Source organism: Muntiacus reevesi, chromosome 1, assembly GCF_963930625.1.
Source record: "Muntiacus reevesi chromosome 1, mMunRee1.1, whole genome shotgun sequence".
In the NCBI taxonomy this organism is placed as follows: Eukaryota; Metazoa; Chordata; class Mammalia; order Artiodactyla; family Cervidae; genus Muntiacus; species Muntiacus reevesi.
The window spans coordinates 104,556,294-104,580,455 of NC_089249.1; the positions used below are offsets into that span (position 1 = coordinate 104,556,294).

Below are 24,162 nucleotides of genomic sequence, written 5' to 3' on the forward strand. Positions count from 1 at the left end.
TGGGTCTTCCCAGTGCACCAGCCCCGAGCACTTGTCTCATGCATCCAGCCTGGGCTGGTGATCTGTTTCACCCTTGATAATATATGTGTTTCGATGCTGTTCTCTTGAAACATCCCACCCTTGCCTTCTCCCACAGAGTCCAAAATTCTGTTCTGTATGTCTGTGTCTCTTTTTCTGTTTTGCATATAGGGTTATCGTTACCATCTTTCTAAATTCCATATATATGTGTTAGTATACTGTATTGGTCTTTATCTTTCTGGCTTACTTCACTTTGTATAATGGGCTCCAGTTTCATCCATCTCATTAGAACTGATTCAAATGAATTCTTTTTAACGGCTGAGTAATATTCCATGGTGTATATGTACCACAGCTTCCTTATCCATTCGTCTGCTGATGGGCATCTAGGTTGCTAATTTAAAATTCTTTACTCTGAAGATACGCATATGATTCAGTACTTAGGAAAAAGAACAGGATCAGAATATCCTGTATTTTTTTAAAGTAATTATCTTGGTTCCTATCAACCCACCTTGTTGATCAGCATCAGCAGTTCGTGAAACCAGTGCACTGACAGCGGGAAAGGTGATGCTGGACATGGCTGCCACCGCCCCAGCAGCCCACATCATCCTGCAACCAAAGGCAGCAAAACAGAAATAGTGATGTGGTTATTCCTCATTGTACCTGTATGTAAACATGTAAAGACGTATTTAAATCAAGTAACTCTTACTGAGAAACAGCTGTGGTACAGGAGAAAGGAGAACTAGCTCTTCTTTCCTCTGTGACTCTGGGCAAGTCACTTAAAAGTCTAACCCTGTTTACTCTTCTAGAAAGCAGAAATACAGTCGCTTATTCACGAGAATGCTGTATTAATGTAGAATTGGGATATCACATATCACATCTAAACTGTAAAGTGTGTTGGGTATTATTTCTGCAGGACTGGGGGTGGGTGGAGAATGTTGGAATCATGTATAATACACAGAATGAAACATTAAATGTTTCTAAATGTTTGCTTGTAACTTATGGCAAGGTTCCCAGAGATTTATGATTCGGTGTGAAAAAAAAAAAGCACTAATTTGATCTAAATGTGCTTCTGGCTTGATGTTTAAAAAAGAAATGTTTTCACTAAGTTGTGAGCATCTCATTTACAAGCTAGACTGAAAACTACAATGTCCATCAGAACACAGTCTTGGGTGCTTACTCATATCCACACCCAAACAGGTGGTGTGTTCAGCTGAATGAAACTACTGCAAACACTATGGAGTTCAGCCCTGTAGGATCTGAGCAGAGAAGTGTACATGGGCAGCCTGACAGCAGCAGCACCTCTACCATCACCTCCCTGCAGGAAACCAAAGAGGCAAGAAAAGCAGAGAGCCTTCCAAGCATGAAGCCAGAACCAAAACAACTGGGTTTCTGGTTTGCCATCAGTAATGATCAAAAAAGTGGTATTACTCCGCTTTTTCTTCCCTAACCTTGCTGCTCTCGGATTACATGTTATTTCCTAACAAACTAAACTGGATTAAATGCTCACTGGGGACTGAAAAGCTCAATAATCTCATTAAAAAAACCCAATCTGTTGCTTAGATATAAAATGTCACTCCACTGTTCTCAAGCCACTATAGAATACACAAGTGAGAAATCTGTTTATATACATTTTGAGGGAAAAAAAAGCATACCAAAAGGCAGATTAAAGTCTAATTCTTATTTGAGAAGCAATTAGGAAATATAAAAATTTTGTCAGTTATACCCCAAAAAAGGTGAAAAACAAGAACAAGGCAAACACCAAAATTAAGAAAATTAAAAGATTTGTACATACCAAGGTTCTGAACCGAAGCCATACCATGCCAGTTGTAATATTTGAAATCCCAGACCCAATAAAATGGTGTTCTTATTTCCAATTGACCTCATAAGTAAACTCAAGACTATGGTCTGGAAAATAAGAAACACCAAAATGGTTTATTAGAACAGAATAAGCTTTTTAACACTGAAAAGAAAAAAAAAAGGTACATGGTAACTTATTTTAATATCTAATATAAAAGGACTATTACCACTTTGGTTTTAGAAATGTAGACTATTTCTACATTGGTTTTGCAGCAACAATTACCCTGAATAGACCTGAAATCATTATACCAGGTGAAATAAGCAGATGAAAGGTTCCTCTGCTGACAGATCCAGATTCAGGGGAAAAGTCAGAAAACTGAAAATAGAAAGGTGAACTTTGTGTTCAGTACATTTCTACTGAGGACCATTTAAAATCAAAAATTGTAAACAGTAGTAATGACAGGTTCTAACTCATGGTTTGGAGACTTCCTGTTACATAATAGCTTAAAACATTTTTTTACAGGTCCAAATTAATCCCAAATGCTTATTCTCCTGACGAAAGAAAACTGGAACAGTACAGTTACTTACATATCCTTCACTAAATTAACTGACTGCTGAAACCATGATGCTTTTATGAACAGTAAATCAGTTTAACAAGTATGACTTGGGAGTAGTATAGGATAATAAATAAGAACACAGCTTTGGGAAAAACAGCCTTAATCATAATCTTAGCTCTAACCATGTGACCCTGGGCAAGGCACTCACTCTGAAACTCAGTCTTGTCTCTTACAAGATCACGAAAATAGTATCCACTTCAAAACTTTGTCATATGAGCTAGATGAAACGATAAACTTAGCATTGTGCCCAGCACATTTAATAAACAATATTATAGATTGGGTTTTCTTCCTTTTCTTTCAAAGAAAAATTCAGCAATGATTTGGGTACCTTAGTGTTAAATACATCCCTTTAGATAGCTGGTAAGTCCATAAAGGAGAAGTGAAAATAATTCAGATCACTACTTGATGACTGGCTAATGCACTCAGCTCAAAACTATCAAGTACAAGTTTAAAATTCATTAAATTGAGACAATCATTTAAGAGTTTAATCAGATTCAAATAAGCCAGTGGTTAGTAAATGAAGATTCTTTTCATGATTCTTGAACAGTTAACACTCACAGCTTTCTTCTCTGAGATTTTCCCTTAAATCAACTGAACACAAAATTGAATTCCACAAAGCATGAAACCTTGTTGGATTACATTCTTCAAAAACCACAGCCACAAAAGGGAACTCACCCAGAGTAAGCAATTAGAAAAGAAAAACTTCCTTTGTGTATGATACTCTAACTGAGACACTGATTTTCTCCCAAGGGCAAGGATTTTTTTCTCTGTATCCCCAGGATCTAGTATAAGTTCTTAATAAGTGTTTTAGAAAGCATGCATGATTTTAAATGTCACAATATTCTTAATAATGTAAAGGAAGAAATTTCTTATTTAGTATCTAGACTGAGCTAGGTGGGAAAAAAAATTAGTATCCCTTAATTTAATATAATCCTCATTTTTAAGAGAACCAAAAGAACCAAGTCCCAAAAGTTAAAATGACTTATGACTTAACCAAGATGACACAGCTAATTAACAGTTAACTGACATCACCTTGTCACTCAGTCAAGAAATATTTGCCCAGTTCCTACTATATGCAATGGCTATTTTAGGTCTGAGGGCACCAACTTGGGAACAGTGAATAGATCAAAGTACTGTTCAGAAAATATTGGGTTAGTCAAAATACTTGTTCAGGTTTTCCCATAAGATGGAAAATCCCAAACGGATGTTTTGTCTAGCCCACTAGATCACCTCCAAGTAGAGAAAAAATAGTCAAATTTGAGGCTGTAGCTGCTATGAAGAAAATAAAGTAAGGTAGTGTGATAGAGGTGCTGCTCAAACCAGGATGTGGAGGAAAGGCCTTTCTGAGGTGAGCGCTGAATGAAAATGAAGGGCAGTTATATGAGTACCCAGGGGAAAAGAACACTCCAATCCAAGTGTACATGGAGAAAAGAGGAAAATGAGGTTTTGTCAAGAGCCTAGATGTTATTCTGATTGTGACAGAAAGAGAATATTAAACGTTCAGAAAGACTTAATTTCAACTTTACAAAAATCCCTCTGTCAAGTGGCAAATAAACAGTAGGGAGACAGGTATGGAAACAGACCAAATGGAGGCTACCTGTCATGGTAGACAAGGTTCCTAATAATGGAGATGGTGAGAAATACTTTGATTCAAAATAGGTTTGGGGGAGACAGGTTCAAGATGGTGGAGTGGAAGGACACGCCCTCACCCAGTTCTTGAGAGCGCACTGGAATCACAAATAACTGCTGAACAATGATTGACAGGACGCTGGAACCCACCAATAAAGATACCCCACATCTAAAGACAAAGAAGCCACAATGAGATGTTAAGAGGGATGCAATCATGATGAAATAAAATTGTGTAACTGTTGGGTGGGTGACTCACAAACTGGAAAGCAATTACACTACAGAAGTTCTCCCACTGGGGTGAAGGTTCTGAGCCACACATCAACCTTCCCAACCTGGCTATCCAGCAACAGGAGGAGGAATCCCCAGAGAAACTGACTTTGAAGGCCAGCAGAATTTGACTGCAGGGCTTCCACAGGACTGGGGGAAACAGAGAGACCACTCCTGGAGGGCACACCAGGACCCAGGGGAAAGGAGCAGTGACCCCACCGGAGACTGAGCCAGACCTGCTCAGACTAGCACTCCAGCTAGTGCTGGAGGGTCTTGTGCAGAGGCGGTGGTGAGGGGCAGTGGGGGTGGCTGTGGCTCACACAGGGACAAGCAGCAGCAGTTCTTGGACGTACTCGGTGTAAATCCTAAGGAGGCCATCATCAGCCCCACCAAACAGTCTGTAAGCTCCAGGGCTGGCTCACCGCAGGCCAACCAACCAACAGAAGCCCCAGCCATTAGCAGACAAAGTTTTGCTGAGCAAGACCCAGCTCTACCCACCATCAATCCCTCCTATCAGGAAGCTTGCACAAGCCTCTTGCATCATCCACCAGAGGGCAGACAGCAGAAGCAAGAAGAGCTACAATCCTGCAGCCTGCAGAATGAAAGTCACAATCACAAAAAGTTAGATGAAAAGGAAGATGGTTATGTCCTAGACAAAGGGACAAGACAAAACCCTAGAAACACAACTAAATGAAGTGGAGGCAGGCAACCTTCCTGAAAAAGAATTTAGAATAATGATAGTGAAGATGATCCAGGATCTTGGAAAAAGAATGGAAGGCAGGATCGAAAAGATGCAAGAAATATTTAACAAAGACCTAGAAGAACTAAAGAACAGACAGAGATAAACAATATAATAACTGAAATGAAAAATACATGAGAAGGAATCGATAGCAGAATAACTAAGGCAGAAGAACAGATAAGTGACCTGGAAGACAGAATGATGGAAATCACTCCTGACAAAGAGAATAAAGAAAAAAATGAAAAGAAATGAAGAGAGCCTAAGAGACCTCTGGGACAACATTAAATGCACCAACCTTTGCATTATATGGGTCTCAGAAGAAAAGAACAAAAGGACCCAAAAAAATATTTGGCGAGATAACAGCTGAAAAATTCCCTAACATGGGAAAGGAAATAGTCAACCAAGTCCAGGAAGGAAAAATCTGAGACACATGGTAATCAAACTGACAAAAATTAAAGACAAAGAAAAAATATTAACAGCAACAAGGCAAAAACTACAGATAACATACAAGGGAACTCCTATAAGGTTTTCAGCTGATTTCTCAGTAGAAATTCTGCAAGTCAAAAGGGAATGGCATATATTTAAAATGATGAAAGGGAAGAACCTACAACCAAGAATACTCTGTCCAGTTAGACTCTCATTCAGATTTGACAGAGAAATCAAAAGTTTTACAGACAAGTAAAAGCTAACAGAATTCAGCACCCCAGACCAGCTTTGCAACAAATGCTAAAGAAACTCCTCTAGGCAAGAAAGAAACAAGCAACTTAAAACAACATTGTATATATACAAACTGCTATATTGAAACCTTAGGGGAACAGCAAACCCAAAAACTACAATAGATAAACACACAAAAGAGAAAAAGCAACCAAACCCAACACTAAAGATGGTCATCAAACCACAAAAGAAGAGAATGAAAGAGAAGAAAAAAGACCTACAAAAACAAACTGGGATAAAACAACTGAAAACAATTAAGAAAACAGCAATATAAACACAATACTTATCCTTAAACGTATAAGGATATTTACATCAATACTTAACCTTAAATGTAAACAAATGGATTAAATGCACTACCAAAAGACATAGAGTGGCTGAATGGATACAAAAAAAAGACCCACATATATGATGTCTATAAGAAATCCACCTCAGATGGCCAAGAGGCCCATGAAAAGATTTTCAATATCACGAATTACTAGAAAAATGCAAATCAAAACTACAATGAGGTATCACCTTACACCAGTCAAAATGGCTATCATCAAAAAAAATTCTACAAACAATAAATGGTGGAGAGGGTGAACGGAGAAAGGAACCTTCCTACACTATTGATGAGAATGTAATTGGTACAGCCATTACAGAGAACAGTATGGAGGTTCCTCAAAATAAAAACAGCTACATGACCCTGCAATCCCATTCCTGGGCATATATCTGGAGAAAAACATGGTCTGAAAGGATACATGCTCTCGAATTCACTATAACACTGTTTACAACAGTCAGACATGGAAGTAACCTAAAAAGTCCATCGACAGGTGAATGAATAAAGATGATGTGGTACATATATACAATGGAGTATTACTCTGCCATTGAAAATAATAAAATAATGTCATTTGCAGCAACATGGATGGACCTGCAGATGATCATACTTAGTGAAGTCAGTCAGAGAAAGAGAAATACCATGTGATACTGCTTATGTGAAGAATCTAAAAAGAAATAATACAAGTGAACTTTCGTGTATAGCATGGGGAGCTCTGTGAAATGCTGTGTGGCAACCTGGATGGGAAAGGAGACTGGGGGAGAATGGATACATGTATGTATGGCTGGATCACTCTGCTGTAGACCTGAAACTATCACAACATCGTCACACAACGGTACTCCAATATACAATTAAAAGTTGAAAAACAAAAACAAGACAAACACGCAAACAAAAATACCCAAAATATGTTTTGGAGAGAGAGGTGAAAGGAGATGCCATCTAATGGGTTGGATGTAGGAGAAGGAGAAAGGAAGGAATCAAGAGTGGTGCCAAGGTTCCTGGCCTCAACAGCTGGGAGAGCGGTGAAGGCACCAAATGAGATGAGCAGGGTGGGTGGGAGGAAGCCGGGCTGCAGTCATGGCCATGTCGAGTGTGAGATGTCCAGATGTGTCCGACAGCACTGGCCTGGTATAAATCTGGATGTCACCAGGACACAGGGGACCAGGTGACTGCACCAAGGAGGAGAGGTGTGTAGAACGAACTGGATTCACGCACTTGTGTGAATATTTAGTGAAATGTAATGAACTCATGCCTGCTGGTGCCATGGCAGTGATGGGGCCGATGGCAGACCAGAGAGTAAAGGCCCCCAAGGGGACGGAAACCGTGCAGCTTCCACTGGAAGGCTGTACATGTTATTAGATCTTGTAATTCTGGGTGAGAAGCTACACTGTGATATTTACTATGGAAAAAAAAAAGTGACCTCTAATTTAGCACCCATGGGGCTGCAGGTGCAGTTTAGGGTGCTAGAGTGACAAAAACAAATTATGATACAATTCTGACTTCACATCTTCTAAGAGCTCTACTAGAGTTCATGATCTACTGAGGCAAAATAATCAGAAATAAATAGGTAAAATTCATAATACAGTGCATTTTGTACCATGATAGAGATACAGGCAAGTTATATGGGAACTCAGAGAAGGAACACTCAAGGGGTAAGAGGGGCAGGCAGTACGCAGGGCAGGAACAAAGGCACAAGGGCAAGCGGGAAAGTCAACAAAGGGAGGCACCGGTGCGAGCTGCAGGCAGCTCTGTGCTGCTGGGGAGACACAAAGACTGGTTTTTCACTGCCTTGAGAGATCAACGGGGAGAAGGTATTCTCAACTGTGTACCTGCCAGAAATGAGAACATAATGCTTCTACCTTTAGGGCTATAAACTATACTTGATATTTTAATTCATATAATGACAAACTATAATTATCAATATTTACATGCAGGCTACATATTCCTATTCATCTGTTTCTGAAATTTAAATAATTTTCTCACTTTCAGAAATGTGATTTCACATCTCATAAACTACATCCCTATGTAGGCCCCCATCCCTATGTAGGTCAGTTAAGTACTACATTCTTTGTGGACCACGTTTCTGGATACAGCATCTGTTGTGCTATCAAGGCCGGCTGGGCCGAAGCTTGTTCCTTCCCAGATTCACAGCCCTCGTGAACCTGCTACTGCGGGACTCTTTCTAAGGCAAACCCAACCATGCTCCCTCCTGGGTTCACATGTCTGCCCGCCCTGATTCTGAGCTCTTCTTAGGGCTGTTTTCCATTTTGTATCCTTTGTACCTGATGCCATCTATTGAGCAAAGGGAAAATTTCCCCTAAAGCACCTTCAATTACTCATTCAAGCAGTCCCTAGTGTGCCTAAATTTACCAGGTGCCCACCTACAGCTTCCATACTCAGTTTAGTATGACGCAGAACTTACGACTGTACAGCTACTAACCTCTTAAATGTCATTATAGGAACTATTAGCCTGCTCTCTTTAAGATCTAAATCAAATAAAAATAGTAGCAAATCTAATCACAGCAATATCTGAAAGATAAGACATAACTATCACGCTAGATTTATCTCGGGATTCAAGGTCAGTTAACATTTCATAACTCATCAAGCTTTAGTCTTAGTACACTTTCCTTCGTGTTCAGAAAGGTGTTTTTTTTTTGAAAGCTATTTGTATATACCAGCAATACTTTATTTTCCTCCAAAGATGAAGAACACATTCCTGACAGCAAGGAATGAATATTTAAATGCAATGTTTTTCCAGATCAAGGATTTTTAGGACAAAACTGAGGTTAAAAATAAGACTAATAATTAGTATCACATGTATGCATGTGTGAGGTCACGGGGGAAGTATATTATAGAATTTAAAGTTTTTAACTAAACCTACCAGAAATTCATAAATGATGAGATCTCCAGAAGCAATCCTACCTAGGAGATGGTGAACCATCCAAGAATACTATCAAATAGAGTTTACTTACCATTTTAAGAGTACAGTAAGACAAAGCTGCAACCCAGGAGACTGGATTTCAGGTGGGAAAGTGTGCTAGGGTAGACCACGTGTGTGTGTGTGTGTGTGTGTGTGTGTGTGTGTGTGTGTGCACATCAGGTGGGAAAGTGTGCTAGGGTAGACCACGTGTGTGTGTGTGTGTGTGTGTGTGTGCACATGTGTGTGCACTCTCTTACGGAATCTAGAAAATCAAAGCCAAACAGGAAGAAAGGGGAGAGTCTTTTCCACCTTGGGGAAAGTGTGGAATAGAGATAATATGAAGGTCAGGATGAAATATCTCCTAAGGAAATCCAGATTCTTGTGTTGATTAATATCTTATTCTTCAAACCACCATCAAAGCCAAACAGGAAGAAAGGGGAGAGTCTTTTCCACCTTGGGGAAAGTGTGGAATACAGATAATATGAAGGTCAGGATGAAATATCTCCTAAGGAAATCCAGATTCTTGTGTTGATTAATATCTTATTCTTCAAACAACCACTGGCTCCCAACTGAGTTTCCAAGATAAAAATACCTTCATGTCACTTCTCTGCTCAAAACGCTCCCATGGCTTCCTATCTTCTTGTCAAGTCTTACGGAGACGTGGAAGACCCCACACAAATCGGGTCCCTCTCTACCTCTTGGATTTAATTTCCTGACACTCCCCCTTGTTCACTGCACCAGAGCCATCCTGTCCCCTTGCTGCTTCTCACACATCTAGGAATGCTCTCTCAGAGGTGTGGTTCTGGGCTGGTGGTTCAGAATTCTCCTCCTCCAGGTACTCTAGTGGATTGTTCCTCATTCCTCTGAGTCTCGGCTCAAAGGTCACTTGTATCAGCAAAGTCTTCCCACTCTCCCAGATAAAATAACACCCTGCTCCTAGCCACGTGCTGCATCCCTTTTACCCTTTTTCTCCAGTTTTCATTACACCAGATATGTTTACACCAACACTTTTATTCATCCTCTTATCCCACAAGAATGCTAACTTTACAACAGCAGGGATTTAGTTAAGTTCACTGCTATATCACAAGAGCCTGACTCATGATAGGTATTCAATGAACATTTACTGAATGAATCATTCAACAGTAGAACAACACTAACATAGAATTTCTGTTTTATGCAGGTGACTATAGTCTAGTGTAAGTTAATAAACTGTCTTTCTTGTTTACATCATATGTTGATTAGTATGTGTCAATCAATACTACCTATACTAACAGAATTGTTATCTCTGAACCTTCAAACATCTTTCCCTCTAATGAGAAAGAAAACTCACCTGTGCAATAATAGAAAGAATGCCAAGGACTGCTATAAATGCTGCAACACTTTCTGGTGAAAATTTCATTATCTAGAGGGTTTCCAAAAAAGTAACATTAATAAATATAAAAGCACAAAAAATACCATACTAACATAACTACCTGTATATTAACATTAAATAGGACAAGAAAAGAAAATGCAATTCATTCATAATCAAAGAACTCCTCAGAGGAAGAATCTGGTATTCACTGAGAACCAAAATTATAACAAAGTAGGATGCTGAAAATAACAGCTACTTAACTCAGATTAAGTAAATTTAAATCCTGATCCCTTAATTTTGATTTCCTAAATTGGAGACTGCTATCAAGCATTTAAAATCTATTTTACAAATAAATATTGTACCACTTTGTAATTTTCATGCATATTGATAAAGGCTTAATAGCTGCCAAAAAGATTAGTGTCAAGGAGGAAAAAACAAATGCTCTCATTCTGGCTAGCTGCTTTATTAGTATATGCTCTAAATCACAAAGAGACTGTCTGGGGCAGGTGAGTGAATTAAAAGCATTCCGTCATCTCTGTAAGGAACACATAAACTCAAACCACATACATTGACAGGAGATTATCTCTTTTTGCCTAAGCCAAAAGTCTTAATAGAAATGCGTCGGTCACACTAACTAGGAAGTTAATTCTAGTGAGCCATATTTCTAAAATGATAGTCATTTTTAAAAGTCTCTATTCTTATAGCTCTCTCAAGATTAAATTTTTTTATTAAGGCACTAACCAATGAAAGAAAAGTCCACTTTAGTAGAAAAGAATTTTACCTGTCTGAGGTATAAAAAAAAGCTGGAATATTGGCCTGCCTCTGGTAAGTAGGAAAGAAACACGGTAATGCAGATGAGCAGCACAATGGAGTCTTGGCCCACCTTTTTTAAGGACTAGAACAAGAAAAAGACCGATATAAGGTTTTATATCAAAAGACTGAACTATTCTTAAGAACATGCAGAGGTATCTTCTGGCAGTGTACATACAGACACTAGCTGTCATTTTTTTCCCCCAGTTTATTCTCATTCTCCCCAAAACTATTCTGAAGTTTCTAAAATAGTTTTAAAAATTCATCACGATGTTTTTCCCAAAGAAACATCTGCAACAAAACATTAATGCTGCACTGAATCACACATTCATGTTTTTGCCAAAGTGTATAAAGTTACCGCAAAGGGGTCAGCCTGTTCCCAGGAAATGGGTGCTCCCCACGACGCAGGCCGCATCTTCTCAGGTAATGACTCCGGCACGGCAACCAGGATAAAACAAATATCTAGCAAAGCTATCGCTGTCGCCAGGACCACCACCAAGCTGTCCCCGTACACTCGCCCAAGATAAGCGCCAATTGCAGGACTGGTTACCAAACTTGCAGCGAATGTTGCCGAAACCTGCAGCAAATCGAGAGCAACAGAAAGAGATGAGTAAGGACAGCCTGGCTGCACTCCTTCCACACCGGGAGACTCAGAGTGAGGTCAGTCCTCCTGCTGCTCCCTTCCTCCCGCCCTGTGCCAGTTTTCTTACACATTCTTCTTCTGCAGGAGGAGAAAAGAACTGGATTCTTAACTAAAAACATGTAATAACCTCTAAGATAGTGGCTTCACTTTCTTTTAAGCCTTGGAGCCCTCTGTTTAAATAAATCCTGCTGACAAAGTTATAAGTAAAAATATATTTAAAAATAAACAAAAATTGCTTTAGTTGAAGAGGGGTTGGAGGCCTGGATTACCGTCCAAATACCCCCCTTACCCCAGCTGCCAGCATGCTGGTCCCCAGGGTGCTTCCACAGTCCCCTGGTGCTCTGTGGAAAGAGTCTAAAACAATACTCTGTGGAAATTCAATGTCACTGGGACTTCTCCCCCAATACTAAAATTAAAATGAAATGAATTTTTACTTTGTCACACATTTAAAGCTGGCTGAAATACAGCTGAAAGATTTTAAAGTTTCTCTCTTCAGCAGTAACAGTGTTAAGCCACAACACAAAATTGAGCTTGATCATCATTAGGTGGTAGGGTTAGGAAGAACAAGAGCTTCGACCCTTGACAATGAGCCATCTCTAACCATGTCTCTCTCAAATTCTGAGGAAGTCCATACACGTCTGGTGAAGATGCAGATTAAAGTAGAGAAGACACAGATGGAGAAAAACTGCTAAGCCCAGACATATCTGGCCTACTGGATAAAGTGTTCTGCAAACCAACAGTAGATGTGGCGGCACGTAACACCTGAGAGAGACCACACTCTTCAGAGGGCACTTAGAATTAATGTTGGCGGTCCAGGAGCTCCTGCTCACTGCTCTGTGCTTTACTGTTTCTATGCTCTTCCTGACTTTTGCATGGAGCATTTAACCGCACAGGAGTGCTTATTTATAGCTGCTTATAATATTTATTATTTATTTATTTGGCTGCACTGGTCTTAGCTGCAGCATGTGGGATCTTTAGTTGCAGCATGTCAACTTAGTTGCGGCACACAGGATCTAGTTCCCTCACCAGGGATCCAACCTGGGCCCTCTGCATTGGAAATGTGGGTCCTGGGCAGTGGACCACCTGGGGAAGTTCCTACAGCTATTTATTAATAATACACGTTCAGGATAAGCAATTCAGTTGTCAGTGGTCAACTATCTGACAAATACATAAAATTCTAGTAACTATCAACATCTAGCTATCAATCCAAATATTCATCAACCAGTAAATGGCTAAACAAAATGTGGTATGTCCCACATGGTGGAATACTACATGGCAATAAAAAGGAACTACTGATATATGTATCAGCATAGATAAACCTTCTAAGATTATGCTAAGTGTAGACACAAAAGACTACATTTTACATCATTTCTTTATATGAAATTTCTATTGAAAGCAAAACTACAGAGACAGAAAGTGGATTGGTGACTGCCTGAGGTCAGGGGTGAAGAGATGGGATGCCAGATGTGCCCAAGGGAACCCTTCAGGCTTAGAAACATTTTAAAACGGGATTCTGGTAGTATTTTGTTTCAGTAACCCTAGAAATTAATTATAGTGGGCTGTGGTCTCAGAGGGACCTGGGTATAAGCAGAGCTCCGGCACTGAACTGGGAAAGGGGCAATGGTTCTCACTGTGAAAGTCAATGAGATATCTGGGAATATTCTCAGGATCACGGCACAAAGGCAGAGTGAAAAGGTCTAATCAGAGTGTAGATTATTTCATGTTACTTCCCTTCTCCTCAGTTCTCCCCACCTGGTGGCCATTTGTTTCTGACCAAATAGAAAGAGGGCCACAAAGATCACCTTAACCTCTTTTATCTGCATCCATATTACTTTGAGAAGACTAAAGTTGTTATTTGCTACTTGTGCCTTTAAAACATAAAGCTTCCAGGGTGAAAATTATTAATTTCAAGGATTTAGCTAAGACAAAATAAGTTACTTGAGCAAAAACAGAAACAACTTGGGCTATGGCCACAAAACTGATTTATCTAGCCACATAAAATGGATAATTTTATAGTACGTATGTGTGCATGCTCAGTCACGTCTAACTCTTTGTGACTCCATGGACTGTAGCCACTAGGCTCCTTTGTCCATGAGATTTTCTAGGCAAGAATACTGGAATGGGTTGCCATTTCCTACTCCAGGGGATCTTCCCAACCCAGGGACTGAACTGGCATCTCTTCTGTCTCCTGTATTGAGCAGGCAGATTCCTTACCAACCGCAGCACCCGGGAAGCTGCTTAAAAACATCCTGGCTATCATCAATCTCATCATTTAATGTACTTGAGTTTACAACTGATTACTATTTTTGTAAGTTTATGACTATTTCCTTCAAAATCCTCCTAATTTCATGATTTTTAAAATATTCTTTTGATCTCTCAATCAAAGATAAACAGTCTCTCATAAAAGTAAGATTCAGCCTGACACGATATTCAGTCCTTATTTAACAGAAGACGCTTGCCGCATATCTGCTGAAACTCATCACTGTCCCATTTCTGGCTATCTAATCATGATCTGTTAACTTGATTTGATAGACAACAGACTATACTGCCACTAAGTATTTAGTTTACCAAAACAGTGTTCAGAGTTTGGCAAACTACCACCTGTGGGCTAAATCTATCTATAAATGGTTCTTTCACATTAAAAGTGATGTAAACACATGCCCAGGAGCAAAAACAAAAGAAAATGAGAGACAAACTTGCAAGGAGTAGTCAATAGGCCAGAGAGAGCCAGTGCGAGGTAGAATGAATACAGACACCAGTATTGTACTACAACTGTGCAGTATGGTAAATACACAGCAATTATATTACAACAAGTAAAAGTATCAAAGTAACACTTTGTGTACTTCAAAGTTAAACAATGTTATGTCAGATTTATTCAATAAAAATTAATTTAAAAAACAGCTGAATATGAGAGAGACTATATGTGGCCCCCAAAGCCACAGAAAAGGTCTGGGACCCCAGAGATGGATGTTAACCCATTATCCTTTAGATCAGCCATTATATATTAGTAATTTTAAATCTTATTACATATTAAATAGTTCCTTTAGTAGTCTATTAAAAAGAACTTCTATAAGGTAAAAATATTTCACTATAATTTCAAATCTGACATGTCTGACAAATACTTACTGAATGAAAACAGCAGAACTTACATGGCTTTTGTCCTGAAAAAATGCTTTAATGTGATCTGATGGATGATTTTTATAAAATGTATTTATGCAAAAATAATCTTGTAATGCAAAGGCTGTACTCCTTGTAATAAGAGACAATATGCAGTGTTTTTCAGCAGATAAAGGTATTAGACTAAACGTACATACCAGGCCATATGCCATACTTCTTTCATGTTCTTGGGTTATATCTGCTACATATGCAAATACCACAGAGAAAGTCACTGCAAAAACCCCAGAAACAGAGATAACAGCAAAGTACCACCTAGGATTAAAAGACAATTGACAAGAAAAGGTTAGAACAATTACCATTACCTTGATCTACCTTGATTTCTATAAGTGAACTAATAATGTAAGAACAGCTAATTTCAGTCAACAGCTAGTAGACAGTTCATAGATTAATTCTCCTATAAATCATAAGCTCCAGATACTACAAAAACATTGGGCTAGAAGTGGGCCTTTCATAGCAGCTCAGTTACTGTGCAGGAATATTTAAAATTAGATAATGTTTTCAGGTCAATTTTTTACCCAACTGTTGGGTAAGTGGCTTTGTTGTTTTATTAAGTGGCTTTGTTGTTGTTTCTACTAAAAATAGCAATAAACTAGAGTCTACTGTAATTCATCTTATTTCCCATCACAGTACTACACAAAAAATGAAATTTAGTAAATAAAACTGAAGGGGCAAGTTAGTTCCTCAGTTTCTATTACCTTGAGCTTATATATAAAAAACTAGATGTTTTTCCCTGAGTTATCTTTAGCTCTTCAAATGTTGCCAAAACGAAGAATTCAGTTTCCATATAAAAGAAACCTGCATGGCAGTGTCCGATACAGATATTATAAAATGAACAAAAGCCATTTTAAAAAGCAAACTACATTTTGCTATTCATGATTCAAACATACCTTGCTGAGAATAAGAAGTTTCTGTTGTAATGATGACGTTCAGTTTTTAAAATCCAGTATAATCACACTTCACTTTCAAAATACCATGCCAGCAGGACTTTACTGCTTACTAGATTTTTTTCTAACATGCTGCTTTTCACAGCAAATTATTTGTTCATGCCCTAGATTTGTTTAGTAAGGTTTCATTTACGTGGTTCATATTCATCAGGGGTTTGGCCTTTAGGGTAACAGCTCACCTATGAGAAAGGAAGATCCTGCCCTATAAACTCCCCTGGCCTTTCTAGATACACCATGGAAAGACAGCCCATCTATGATGTAGAAGTAACTAACAATAACATCCAAGTGGCGAAGACCGTTAGTCAAAGAATTAATACAGTTATCTACAACTAAACTAGGCTTTATTATCTTGGGAAAATCATTCTCCTTGTGAGTTTTCCCTCCCTTCTTCCCCAGTGAAAGACTTTTGAGTCTAATCAAGGCGGCCAAGAGCCCAGCCTCTCTTAACTAGGATGTGCCTGCAATCTGACCAAAAAGACGCAAGCAGAGGTTGGGTAAAAATTCTGAAGTTTCCCTAAAAGAAGGCGATGTGCTCTTCTTAAGTCACTCCTTCCACCTTGCTGCCTGAAGGCGACGACAAGCTGGAACTCACATAAGCAACCATCCCAGACAGCAAGGTGACAACAGAGGATGGCAGAGCGTGAAGACAGAAAAAGTCTGCTTTCCAGGACCTGCCAGATCAGCTCTCAACTGCTCAACTCCAGACTTCTTTCACATGCAGAGAGAAACTAGCAACGAGTCTTCCTGATTTTAAGAAACTATTATTTGGGACTTAACTGATATTATAACTAGATCTCTTCCTAATTAATACAGATAATGATGATAAGCTGTGTTTTTTTTTTCTTAAACATTCTACTTAAGAAAATTAAAAATTAGCAACTCTATCCAATCCCTAAAATAGTGTTTTGAAATTTGGGCTATGAAATCTAAAAGTAGGTTACCTACTAGTCTACATGCTTTCTATAGTGGCAACAAGTTCAAAATATTTTATTACTTACTACTATATTTCTAATTAGCTATATTACTCAGCTACTGTATTTTATCTGTATCAAAGAATAAACGTATTAGAAAAATATATTTAAAACCTATATAAATAAGATGGAAAAAAGTGAAAGAAATGAGGGAATATTCAGAAAAAAATTAACAGTTAATATTTAATTGCCATAATCTGAATGTGTACATACCATGGGCTGATTTTCATTAAAGGAATTGGGGCACACGTGAAAAATACTGTTAGCAGCAAGAAGGATTTTCGGCCCCAAACATCAGAAAGAGCACCAATAAGAGGGGCACTGAGGAAGGACAACAAACCCTAAAAAAAAGTTAAATGAAGAAAATACATATACTATGTATATTGATGAGCCAAAATAAATCATTTTAAAGAAGAATTTTAAACAAGTCTATTTCCAAAATAAGTACATCATCAAATTTTAGATAAGGAGCTTATTTCTTGTCTGTACATAATTGAAAATTCCCAAGACTGTCCAGAATCATCTGCAGGGCTTTGTAGCACATTAGATACAAAATATTCTAATGAATTTTCGACTACAACTCTACACTAGCAATTCTAGAAGGAATATTATATGCTTATTTTCTATTTATAAACCTGTTGATCACAGGGAATCAACAGTAAAGAAAATGTAGAATAATTAATACTTTACCATATCAATATATTTCATATTGTGTATTTTTTAATTAGTTCTTTTCTCTTCAATATACATTCATGTTTCTAGTTTACAAAAGTGTTCAGATCTCCATAATGAACATGTCAACACATAAAACACTGGGGAAATCTGTTATGATGTAGCTTATCATTATTATACATAGTAGTTAGCTATATATGAGCCAAATAGATTTAAAACTCAGTTCATTTAAAAAGTGTTAAGCAATCCCTTGAGGTATATACTCCAATTGTAAAAATTAACACTTAGCAGACTGATCTAACAGCACAACGGACTGGCAGGATTACATATATATAAGTGTATGTGTGCATGTTTGTTACATGAATATACATATACATATGTATATACACAGGACTGATCTTACCTTTACTCCTTGAATTAGGCCATTCATCAGAAATGTATGTTTAGGGAAGGTTTCATGTAATACCTAGAAAATAAAAACAAAATAAAAAGCTCATGCTACATTTTAGTCCTAGTAAAAGTTAAACTGCCCCTTCATAATACAATTGAATTTTATTTCATATAATTTTTAGGTTTGTATGATACTATGCACATGAGAAAATACTAATACTACTAAACATTTACATGGCATTTACTATATCACAAGGCATTAAACTGCACACTATATCACATTATCTCCTTTAATTCTTTTTAATAGCCCTATTGGAAAACAGATACATAGAGAGGTTAAACATCTTATCCAAGATCACAGTCAATAAGTGGCAAAACTGCAAGGCAGGCAGGAAGTCAAGCTTGAAGGTCCATGCTTTATTCACTATGCTCTCCTGCTTCCTACATATAACTGACTGACTTACAATTCCCTTTACAGATAGGTGTATTATCTAAGACAGAAGACTAGAAGAATAGATAGTGATATTTTAATTGCCAAAAGCAGACCTAGAGATAAAACTGGGCTTCCCAGGGGACTCAGAAGCTAAATAATCTGCCTGTGATGCAGGAGATCTGGGTTCAATCCCTGGGTCGGGAAGATGGCAACCCACTCCAGTACTCTTGCCTAGACAATTCCATGGACAGAGGAGCCTGGTGGGCTCCAGTCCGTGGGATCACAGAGAGTCAGACATGGCTGAGCAACAAGGCACACAAAAATAAAGAAGAAATACTTATTACTCAAAATCACTAACATGGGAAAAACCACGCTTATGGTATTCATATGTTTTGTGATTCTCAACCGAGGGTGATTTTGATCCCCAAAGGACATCTGGCAACGTCAGAGACATTTCTGTCACAACCTGAGGGATACAGGAGGGTGGGAGTGGAGAGGGAAAGAAAAGGTGTTACCGGCATGTATTAGGTAGAGGTTAGGAAGGCTGCTAAACACCCTACAATACTTAAGTCAGCTCCCCTTGTCTCACCCTCCATGACAAATCTGGCCTGAAATCTTAAGAGTTGAGAAATCCTATTATTTGTAATTTATAGTGAAGACTCACGGGATCGAAAGAAGGCATCTGCAAACTTTTTCTGTGAAGGACCAGACAGTAAATATTTTCAGTTTATTCTGACTCTGCAGGTCACTGTCATAAACGCTCAACTCAGTAAAAGCAGCCAGACTGTATGTAAATGAACAGGCATGGGTGTGCTCCAATCAAACTTTATTTACAAAAAAACAGGCTAGCACTATTTGCTCTGGCCATAGCTTCCCCAAACGTTTCATAACTCAAATCTGCTTTTCTTCCAGTTACTACTAATGGCCAATTCTTTTTAGGGACAAGAATGGGTTTGGAATTAAAAAGACTGAAGGACATAATGAATATCTACAAGAAATTTTATAATATGCTAAATCTTATTGATAACAATTCACTTTGCTAAGCTCTTTCATTCTAATCAATCTGGTCTCTTTACTGTTTTTAGAATATTCCTGTGCTTTCCAGTATTCATACTTTTATACATGATATCCTGTCCATCTTAATGTTTTTTCCCCTTTGTCGTTGTTGTTCAGTCACTAAGCCATGTCCGACTCTTTGGAACTCCATGAATTACAGCATGCCAGGCTTCTCTATCCATCACTATCTCCCTGAGTTTGCTCAAACTCATGTCCATTGAGTCAGTGATACCATCCAACCATCTCATCTTCTGTCACCCCCTTCTCTGACCCTCAATTTTCCCCAGCATCAGGGTCTTTTCCAATGAATCTTCCTCCAAATCTTCCACATGGCTACCAAACTTTCCTATTCAAAACAATCTATTTCTCCTTTAGGACAATATAATAGGCAATTACAACACTCTCACATAGAGCTTTGTAAGGGGTTTGGCAGGTGGGACTAGAGGTACAGAACCCATCTGCCAATGCAGGAGATACAGGAGACAAGGGTTGGATTCCTGGGTCGGGAAGATCCCCTGGAGAAGGAAATGGCCACCCACTCCAGTATTCTTGCCTGGAGAATCCCATGGAGAGACAAGCCTAGCGGGCTACAGTCTGTGGGGTAGCAAAGAGTTAGACACGACTAATCAACTAACACTTCTTGTTAGTTTGTTCTTATACTTTTTCTCTCTTAAGGTATTTAGTAAATATTTCTTTTCAATTATATTTCAAACTTATTAAGGGCAGACAGGCGCTATATCTACTATATATGCCTTGAATCTAATATATTTTTATCTCGATTGGTGACTCATAGATAGTGCCTTTATATAGTAACTAAACATTCATAATTAACAGGTTAAAAATTCTGCCTTCAAAATGACTTAATATAACATAATTATGCAAAGTGATTTAACCAATTTAAAAAATAGAAACTATCTCTCAGCAAAGAATACTAAGACATTTATACCGAAGAGACGCAGGAGGTCTGGATCCAGGGTCTTGCTCTTTAACATGGATTGTGCATCTAGCAGTTTGAAACATCAAATATTTCTAGAACCATCAATCCACTGAAAAAGTGAAGCCACTTCTTAGCACTATAGATCCTACTGTCATTAATTCTTTTTACCTAAATGTATATTATTTAGTCAACCAACAATCACTATTTGAACACCATTATGAACCAACCATATAGTCACAACCTCTCAAAGTGTTAAGATTACAGTTCTTAAAAGTATTTGTCAGTATAAAATTCTCCTATGTAATTAACATACATCCCCTTGGTGGAGACTTCACCATCCTCTCCTGCAGAGGTCCTGCACATAGAACATTTTGTTCTTTGACTGTATTCTGTGACTATATTCTAGAACAAGGCTCTATAAGTTTTATAAGTTTCAAACTCAAAGAAACTACAAACACATGAAATATTTTTTAAATTCTTTTAATTTCACCTTACTTTTTAAAACAAAGGCTATTATAAATCCAAAATCAAATATTTATTATAACTAATACATCTTAAGTTTGGTTATTTGTTAAATGAATTAATTCAAAGAGTATCTTTGAAAACCTAAATACTTAAGCTCTGTAATTTTTGAGAGTTGTGTATGGGAAGAGAGATAAACATAAAATACAAATAAACTCACTTATATTTTCACTCTCATCTTCCCTTTTTAAATGTACATTAAGAGCTGTTCCAGCAGGCACCATTTATGATCAGTTTCAAAACTCATGAGGAAGAAGTAAAATGTTTAAAGGTTGACGGATATTTGGAAAAAAGAACAAAGTGCTCCAGCTTGGTGCCTTCCACCCCAGAACTCACTCCTCCCCACACCCCAACACTGGGGAGTGTGGGAGTCCAGAACAGAGAAAAGAGGACTGCTAACAAAGTCAAAAGCAAAAAACTGCAAAGAAAGTCTCAAAATGAGCAAAATCTTATTTAAAAGTCTATACTGAATTACTATATTGGTTCTTAATTAGTGATGTATACTAGATACATGAGAATCACTTCTGAAAGATACACATGCCCGAGCCTACCCCCTGGTCATGAGTAGCAAGCCCAGGAGCCAGTGCAGGACAGGGAAGCCTGGCATGCTGCAGTCCATGGGATCTCGACTGAGCGACCCAACAATAACAACAACACTGTAAATCTGAAATCTTTACCTCCAACTGGCCGATCTGTCCCATGGGGCTGGGAAAGCATAACCGAACTGCAGGCTGCCTGGAGGGATAAACAGGACTTCAGGAGAACTTCCTGGTCCTGTCGTGTTTATATACTGCCTAAGGGTTACAACCGGCACACATTATGTTACTAGTAATTAAAACAGTAACATACCGCCAGGTAATTCCCTGGCGGTCTATTGGTTGGAACTCCGCGTTTTCCATTGCAGGGAGCACAGGTTCAATCCCTAGTTGGGGAATTAGGATCCCCCAAACTGTGTGGCAGAGCAAAAAAAAAAGTAACATACACTGATATAATATACAGAGGATTGTGTATATATAGATTTCTCATGTACAATTTCTTCAGTGATATTTCAAAGATTCTTGCAGTTCTAAGGCCCAAAGGCCAAAACACCAGGAAGGACTCAATATCTGGAGTTTAACAATCTCTGCCAATTTACATACATCTAATCTCTACAACTCAATCTCTCATTTGCCTAACTCTCTTCAGCCAAGGTTTTCCCCATCAAACAGCTAAAAAACAAAGAGCATAAAAACTGCAATTTAAAAAATGTGTATACATTAAAGATGAGAGAAGAATTAGAAAGATAAAACTCTGAACTTAACATTCAATAATATTTGAAACTAATTTTTTTCTGAGAGAATGTTTGATTTAAAAAAATAAAGTAAAAACTTGAAAAAGGTAAAGAATTATGACTATGATAATATGGACAACTGTCCCAAGTAACCACAACTCATCATTTCACCATCTTAAAAAATTCAAGTACAAAAAACAAACAAGAATTAAGAGTAACTATTACAATAATGATGGGGGGGAGAAGCCTTTCAATGAAATAATTGGCACCAATGTTAGAGCAATAATTCTGAGAAGTACATTTATGCTGGCAAAAGAAAAATAATTAAGTCTCAAAATAGCACTTTTCATTTTCCTGACCAGGATTCAAAAAATGAAAGAAAGAGAAAGCAACAGAAAAATCAAAATCAAAGTTACTTTCTATGTTTTAATTAATAAAAATAGTTAAGAATATACTAAGCACAAAGTTTTCCCATAGCTGTGAAAAAACGAGTAAGTTATTTATATTAAATAACTGGACTTCTTCCTTGTTCTTAAAGAAAACAATCTTTCAAATCAGAAAAGAAATGATATCAAAATTAGACAAAAAGTTGAGATACTGAAAAAACATAAACCAGAAATGAATTTAAAAAACAGCTACACAAATTATGGGATCATCACAAAAAACTTTTTTTGCTGGCTTGCATAGTTTAGCAAATATTTAAATCTCTCTACCTGGCTGGTGGTGGGGCTGCTGAACTACCTAAAACCTGGCTGTGAACCACTTACTGCCAGTGTTCTCGGACTGAGAACTGGAACAAAAGAAGCTCTTTAACTCTTCTAATCCTTAATTTCCTCACTTGTATTATTGAAAGTAAGCGGGACAGTGTACACAGGCTCCTGGACCTGGGGAGCCTTTCTGTTCAGTCTTCATGACCTTTCCTGAGTTCCAAAGTGTGAATTCAAACAGTTGCCAATCAAGGAAGGAAGGGATGCAGAGTTAAGGGACCAAAAGTCAGAAAACAATAGTAGAGCCTTGGAGCAGGGTTCCTGTTCCAAATCAGTAATAATACTTTTAAGCTCTTTTATAGATACACAAATTAATATCTTTAAGCTCTTTATAGATTTGAAGTGAAGTGAAGTTGCTCAGTCATGGTGTCCGACTCTGCGAGGGCTCCTTCGTCCATGGGATTCTCCAGGCAAGAATACTGGAGTGGGTTGCCATTTCCCTCTCCAGGAGATCTTCCCAACCCAGGGATTGAAGTCACCCAGGGAGTCACCCGCATTGTAGGCAGACGCTTTACTGTGTGAGTCACCAGGGAAGTCATTTCATAGATTTAAAACCCAACAAATGGAAGATGTCAGCATTCTCCACAGCTTAGACCACCTGAGGCCAGACAAAAGGAACCCAAAAGATCATCAAGAAACTTACCCGGGATGAGATTAAAGGAGTACAGGTCCTAAACTTTTTAGCAACCCCACCCTTGAGCTATAGCTGCCTAGTGAAAGTGAAAGTGACCTTTGCGACCCCATGGACTATAGCCCACTAGGCTCCTCTGTTCATGGGATTCTCCAGGCAAGAATAGTGGAGTGGGTTGCCATTTCCTTCTCCAGGGAATCTTCCTGACCCAGGGATTGAACCCAGGTCTCCTGCACTGCAGGCAGGCGCTTTAACCTCTGAGCCACCAGGGAAGCCCTACTCTTCATCAAATCCTCCTTGGGTGGGAATACATAGTTTGTGAAGCCACAGTGAGTGAAGTCGCTCAGGCGTGTCCGATTCTTTGTGACCCAATGAACTGTAGCATACAAGGATCCTCCGTCCATGGGATTTTCCAGGCAAGGGTACTGGAGTGGGTTGCCATTTCCTTCTCCAGAGGATATTCCCGACACAGGGATCAAACCTGGGTCTCCCACACTGCAGGCAGATGCGTTACTGTCTGCGCCATCAGGGAGGCCCAACATAATTCTAATTCAATCAAATCCCTCTCTCTGAG

At 38.4% G+C, this 24,162-nt stretch overlaps 1 protein-coding gene across 1 annotated transcript in view; it reads right to left on the bottom strand.

The window, feature by feature from the left end:
- The window catches only part of MFSD14A (major facilitator superfamily domain containing 14A), a 49,559-nt gene that overhangs the window by 4,065 nt on the left and 21,332 nt on the right, over positions 1 to 24,162 (bottom strand). The window contains exons 3-10 of the mRNA XM_065908052.1: positions 17,986 to 18,048; positions 17,124 to 17,251; positions 15,133 to 15,247; positions 11,534 to 11,752; positions 11,147 to 11,260; positions 10,345 to 10,416; positions 1,811 to 1,923; positions 527 to 624 (exon numbers count right to left, since the gene is read on the bottom strand). Coding sequence (XP_065764124.1) covers positions 527 to 624; positions 1,811 to 1,923; positions 10,345 to 10,416; positions 11,147 to 11,260; positions 11,534 to 11,752; positions 15,133 to 15,247; positions 17,124 to 17,251; positions 17,986 to 18,048 — 922 coding nt within the window. The remainder of the gene's footprint in view (positions 1 to 526; positions 625 to 1,810; positions 1,924 to 10,344; positions 10,417 to 11,146; positions 11,261 to 11,533; positions 11,753 to 15,132; positions 15,248 to 17,123; positions 17,252 to 17,985; positions 18,049 to 24,162) is intronic.